Source organism: Rutilus rutilus (assembly GCF_951802725.1).
Source record: "Rutilus rutilus genome assembly, chromosome: 16".
Lineage (NCBI taxonomy): Eukaryota > Metazoa > Chordata > Actinopteri > Cypriniformes > Leuciscidae > Rutilus > Rutilus rutilus.
Window position 1 is genome coordinate 518,062 of NC_140224.1, and position 6,655 is coordinate 524,716.

General features: G+C 42.3%; 1 protein-coding gene across 1 annotated transcript in view; it reads right to left on the reverse strand.

Annotated features, from left to right (window-relative positions):
• Nucleotides 1-6,655, reverse strand: part of dnah9 (dynein, axonemal, heavy chain 9) — a 117,545-nt gene that overhangs the window by 425 nt on the left and 110,465 nt on the right. Inside the window, exons 66-68 of the mRNA XM_084433490.1 lie at nt 5,353-5,523; nt 3,498-3,680; nt 933-1,322 (exon numbers count right to left, since the gene is read on the reverse strand). Coding sequence (XP_084289616.1) covers nt 933-1,322; nt 3,498-3,680; nt 5,353-5,523 — 744 coding nt within the window. The remainder of the gene's footprint in view (nt 1-932; nt 1,323-3,497; nt 3,681-5,352; nt 5,524-6,655) is intronic.

A 6,655-nucleotide genomic window follows, 5' to 3' on the forward strand; every position in this document is an offset into this window, starting at 1 on the left:
CACACCACACACACACACATGCAAACACACACACACACACACACACACACACACACACACACACAATATATGTTTTTATATTTCACTGCAATATTCCTTTAAAAAAAATGTCCACGTTTAGTTCATGGAGACTTTAAGGATTATATGATAAAACTATAAGCCACAAGAGACCAGGTGACTTCCAACAGATACATTTCCTGACAATAATAGTGTTATATAGCAACTTGGTGAAATAATACTTTGAATGTGGATCATCCAATCAGATTTTAAAGTTGTGATCAGTTTCATAATGTTGGTTAATGCCAGATGTAATCAGACTGAGTGTCTGCTGGCCCCAGTGTGACTGATGTACAGTACAGGAGTCTGCGTCGTCCTGAACACAGAGGGAAACTCGGCTAATTAAACCTGAGTGTTAAAGAGACGAATGCACATAATGTTGACATTGCAGCAACTCTGGAGGACGCGGGTTATGATTCATATAGTCTGGAAAATGCACAATTAAATACAGAAATGCATTACCATTTTGCATATTACATTTCAAATTGAATATTGCTATCCATAAGCTTCCATAATTATATATGTATTTTTTTGCATTAAAAGCATCTCTGAATCACACACAGCTGTATATTAAGGGGGCGATATTAATATCCCGGTTATGAGCACATCTTCACTAGCTAGCATGGTGGCGATAGCTTTATCACTCTCTCATTTTACAATGGTGGTGGTTGAGGAGAGACCCCTGACATGATTGTAAAGCACTTTGGGTGTACAGTAGTACATATGAAAGCGCTATATAAATGCCTCATTCTATTCTATTCTATCAACACTTAGATCTAGAACGCAAACTTGCTTCTCAACACAGAACCAGGTGAGTGTGGCCCTGATCCAGAGACAGAGCCAGTGCCTGTGGTTCCCAGTGCGAGAGCCCGTACCTGTGGTTCCCAGCGCGCTCCCTCCATGAAGAGCCCGTGGATGTAGGCGCCCTCTCTGGGCGGCGTGCTGAACTCCTCTCGGCTCTTCTTGGTGACGTCACACTGCAGGCTCATGCGGTCCAGAGGCCACTTGTTGCGCCGGGCCATGGACTGCATGATGGCCGTGAGGAAGGACTGCGGGTTGAAGAAGCCGGCGAGCCACACCACCGCCGGCAGACTGAAGTCCGAGGTCCAGTTCTCCAGCTCGCGGATGCGGGTCAGCAGGTCCACGAACCAGATGGCCAGGCCACACATGGACGGGTACGCCCGCTTGGTCCAGGAGTCCGGCACCTGGTCCAGGTACACCGCGTTCTGGAGGTTCTCCATGTCGGTGGTCATCGTGAGCTCGCCCTGTGAGAGGAACACGTCAGGCAGTGAGTCGAGTCTCCTTCCTTTATACAGCATTTCTACCAATTTCACGAGTTCACACTTACATATAATTTGAGGGGGTAAAGTTTAATGCGCATTTGGCGTGCTGTCCGGAGGGAGGGCTCCGAGCTCGGAGTTCGGCCCGAACCCAGAGTACTCCCCCCCTATGTAAGTGCTTAGGACTAGAAGCGTGGAGAAGGGGTGGTGGAGGGATGCTGCAAAACTGTCAATGGAATGAGGTGAGACTGCTGAGTGTATATGCACCTCTTACCATTGATTGCTGAGTGCTCTCCACTTGTGTTAGTTATCTGAACGTGCTCCTCCCGAACGTTGTTAATAAAACATCATATAGACTGTTTTGAAGCAGCGTTACAGTGATAACAGGAGATTACAGTAACAGAGATTGTTTTGGCTTTACAGCAGCTCAAGAATAAAGTTATTGTCCAGATAAAGCAGACAATACAGCTCGACAGCAGAGTCTGGGTCTCGAGAACACACTCGCTGAAACAGGATCCAGTGCAGCTGCATTTAAATGATGTTTTATAAACAAAGTTCGGGAGGAGCACGTTCAAATAATCAATCAATCAATCAACCAATCTATCAATCATCTCATCAAACAATTACCATGTCTACCCTATCAGCATGAGAGGAAGCATATATATATATTCACTCTGTCAACTCACCTAACTTCCTTGACAGTTTCAGCATCCCTCCACCACCCCGACTCCTCACCCTTGGCTTGTTCTTTCACAGCCAGGAATACGGGGGGAGTACTCTGGGTTCGGGCCGAATACTGAGCCCGGAGCCCTCTCCTCGGACAGCACGCCAAATACGCATTTATTCTATCTGACTTATTTGTAAGTGTGAACTAGTGAAATGTTAAAAGAAATCCTAAAAAACAAATGAACTGATTATTTCCAGGTCAACAAATCATCCCAGCGTAGCCTTCCCGAGATAATCTTCTAGTGTTTATGTTGATAACAGCGTTCTGCTCGTCATCTAAAGCAGATCTAACAGATGCGAGTCTGTGCAGTGGTTCACCTGAAGAACACTAGTAATGCAGTCATCTAATAATGTTTGTATTCCTTGAGGTCCTGAAGTTACGGATGTTGTCTCTGATCACTCAATCAGCACAAAGTTTCAGTGTTAATGTTAAACAAACAGACGTTGCCTTTGAAAAGATTTTGTTGCTTAGTTTGAAAGTGTTACATTTTTCCTTTTCAAGAATTCAACTGTGATTCTTCATGACGATATCAGACTAGAAACTCTCCATCCAGGAATATAACAGGATTATCTTTAATGAAAAAGTCACAGCTGCATATAAAGACATACAGAGCAAGACCAAAGACGCATGTAAAAAGTGTTTATTCTCTAAAACTCCCACTGTCAGATTGCCGTCTCTTCCATGCATCGTTTTTCACATTATAATATTTCCCACAGTGCGATGTGTCAAGGAATGTGCATAATTTTGATAACTTGAATGTTTTGTCTTGTTAGTAAAGGACTTCAGTCATAAGGTGATTGTGTACAGGCTCGACACAGAAAGGAAGATCATCTCAGTAACTGTTAAATCAAACCGTATTCTGCCAAGGCCAAAATCCTTCACTAGTTAATAGTCGTCTTTACTTCGTTCAGGGATTTAATGCAGTTAAAATAGGTCTGAAAAGAGCAACACGATCTCTCGCCTAGCGATTTAATTTCTCCTGTTACCAAGCGGCAGAAAGACGCCGTGCGGAGAAAGCAATAACTGACTGCATATCAGATTTAATCATTCAGCATTAGATGTGGTGATGAGATCCCTAAAGCAGCAGACAAAAGGTTTCAGAGTATTACAGGTGTGTGTCTGTGTGTGTGTGTGTGTGTGTGTACTTGTACAACCATCTTTGTGAGGACCAGTTTGAGTTTTAGACCATTGGAGTGAGGACAGAGAGAGTAAAGTGAGGACATGTTGGCCGGTCCTCAGTTTCTGAGAGCCTCTAAAGGCCTGTTTGAGGGTCAAGACTTGGTTTTAGGGATAAGGTTATAATGAGGTTAAGGGTCGGGCAGTTAGTTGTGATGGGTAAGGTTAGGGGAAGGGGCTAGAGATTGCATTGTGTCAATGAATGTCCTCATAAAGATAGATGTACAAGAATGTGTGTGTGTGTGTGTGTGTCTAACCTTCAGGCCCAGACTGAGCTCCTTCAGAGAGCGTTTGATCTCTTGCGTGAGGACGTTCATGCGCTCACACTCCTGGACGGCCACAACGATATACGGCGTTCTCTCCTCCACCTTCCCCATCATCTCAGTCATGTTGAACTCTTCCGGAAGCTTCTCCAGAATCTCCTCAAGCACGGCTTTAACCTGGACACACAAACACACGCCAGATGAAGACAGAAATAAATACCTATATCTCCGTGGCAAAAGTCTTTAATTTTTTAAGTCATCCATCAATTAAAATATAAAAGGCCAAAAATGATACAGAATGTTAATCAGTAATTTTGGTCATTTTCCCATTAGCTCGGCTAAAGGCAAGCGTTTCATCTTCCTTGACGGATCATTTGCTGAGGTGTGATTATTGGTGAATCAGAACAGTGTACACAGAGGAAATGACCATTTGGAGGATGATTCAAATATTCAATCAGGAAATGGACTCATCTAATAATGTTATTGATGACGCTGTCACTGCTTTAGGGGCGGATGAGCACAGAAACACCGTTTGGATGGTAGGGTTTCAATATACTAATTAATAATAATAATAACAATAATAATAATAATCATTAAACATATTAAACATGACAAGCTAACAAAGTAGGATGTGCACAAAGACTTTAAGGAATTGATTTTTAAAGCAAGGCATATACAAGAAAGCACATGCATGTGATGAAGTTGTTTCCATTCCCATCAGCGTCTGAATTACAGGACATGTTTTCAGTCACAGCATGTGGAAGTGAAACTGGGCCATTTAATCACATTCCTCTCAGTAGACCTATTAGTCTTTGTCAGATACATGAGGAGTTAATGCAAAGGAGTCATTGCTTACAAATCCCAATCTCTTAACTTAAAAAGGTCAGCTGTCATAATGCATTCAAGCACTCTTACACGGCTCTCATATCTAATGGTTTAAATGTCAGAGGCCTCCAAACCAGCGACTTTCCCCTCTCAGACACGAGGACCTTTCAGTGTCTGTCTCGGGATCACCGTCACCCTTTCCGGGAGTTTAATGAGGTTAAATGTAACACAGATACAGTCAAACCAAAATGTATTCAGACACCTTCAACGTTCCTCACATTATCAGTTTATTCGCTATAGTTTAGAAAATGGTAATAAAATATGAGCAGAACTCAGTTGATATTTGACTGGTTTTGTCCGTCCTTCTGTTAGACTGTCTCACACATGAATTATGCTGAATATCTGTCAGCTGTTAAATTTAACTACACAATTAGATAATACCAGTTTAGCTCAACCAGTTACCAAGCAATGCTTCATTTTGTTCAGTCTGTGTGTAAAAAGAGCATTAGCAATTAAAGAAAACACACTTCAGCAAAACATGATCAGCTCAAAGTGTCCGAATCATTTCTGGTCCCAAATTTGTATATAAGTGTTACTGGTAGTCTCTGTATGAAGAGTTTTGGGTATAATATGTCACAGTTTACTTTATTTTGCTCTCCTCACTTACAGAAATGAGCTATAGTGTCCTGATCACACTAGTGAACAAATATAACAAATGATATCTGGTGTCTGAATAATGTTTGGCTGGCCTGTAGCTGAACTAGGCAGAGATGTGCTCGTCCTCATTCTGGAAACAGACAATAGCAGTAATATCCCTGAGTAAGGTCAATACAGGTGCATTAACACACTTTTGTCCATTGAGATGACTGGGAAAAAAATTTCCCAATTATGCTGAATTAAGCCGAATTATTTTTTGCTGTGAAAATGCGGTATCATGAGGTAAATTCTTGATTTTTCACATGGTACTAAATAATGTGGGAAGAGCTTTAGGTGTGAGTGTGTCTTATAATATTGAGTCCAGAACCTTGTCGTCGCGTGAGCCGGACGCCCCCTCTCCGGATCCGGCGTCTCTGGGCTGCATCTCCAGCACGGTTCTGAAGAGCTTCTCCGAGGTCTGCGTGAGGAACCCGATCTCTGCGTTCGGGTGCAGGCCGTACAGGTACGGGGACTCGGCCGGGAGAGCCGCATCGATGTACTGAAACACATCCAGAGAGAGTCCTGAGGAGCCGTGGGACTCGCATAATCCAACTCACAAAAATATGTTCGAACGTTCAAAACATATAGTTTATTAAATGTTTAAAAAAATGTTTGATTGGTTATGTAAACGCTAAGGGAACATTCCATTGCATCCTTCTTCAAACATTATGGGAATGTTATTTTTAAATGTTCTCTGAACGTTCTGAAATAAGTAGCAACATTTAAAAAACGTTAGACGAACTCCAACTAAAACGTTTCAGGTAAAAACACTCCATGAATGATGTATAAATAATGTTTTTGTACAGTTTTGAGAACATTATTAAAGACCATATAACTCTGATCAAATGTTCAATTGATATTACTAGAAGAACATTTCCTTGTCAGAACGTAAGCTAAAGTTCTGAGAACTGTTCCCTGATCATCATTAGACAGAAGGAGTGAGCTTGAGTGAGTCCACTGGGTCTCTCGTCTGCTGTGATGCTTCTAAAGTGGAGCCGATGACAGAGACTGAGCCTCAGGAACACTGCAGGCATCCTGACGACTTACACACACACACAAGAAACACAAACACAACACAACACAACACTACACACACGCACACAAGAAACACAAACACTACACTATACACACGCACACAAGAAACACAAACACAACACTACACACACACACACACACACAAGAAACACAAACACAACACACACACACACACACACACACACACACAAGAAACACAAACACAACACCCTAATGATGAATTCTAGCATGTATGTCTCTGCCGTGATATTCCCCATGCATGACCAGCATCCCAGAGACCTGAATTTATCACACAGAAATGAGTCTTAATTAATTAGCTGGGCTTTAGACGCATGCAGAAGATGCATGGACAGAGGAATGTGCTTTGAAAAAAACCTCTAAAACGCTGTGGTAGAATTCATGCATTCACAGGCTAAATAGGATCAGTCCAGTCGAGTCACACTTCCACAGCTAATCCTCCTTTAATCAGGTGACTCTGACATCACTCGGTACTCACCATCATGCAGCTCCAAACTCGCAAGGCTTTTGGAACAGAATAGGAGTTATTATCGTACAGTGAAGCTGATGATCACTGACTAGCTGGTTAAAGCATGTCA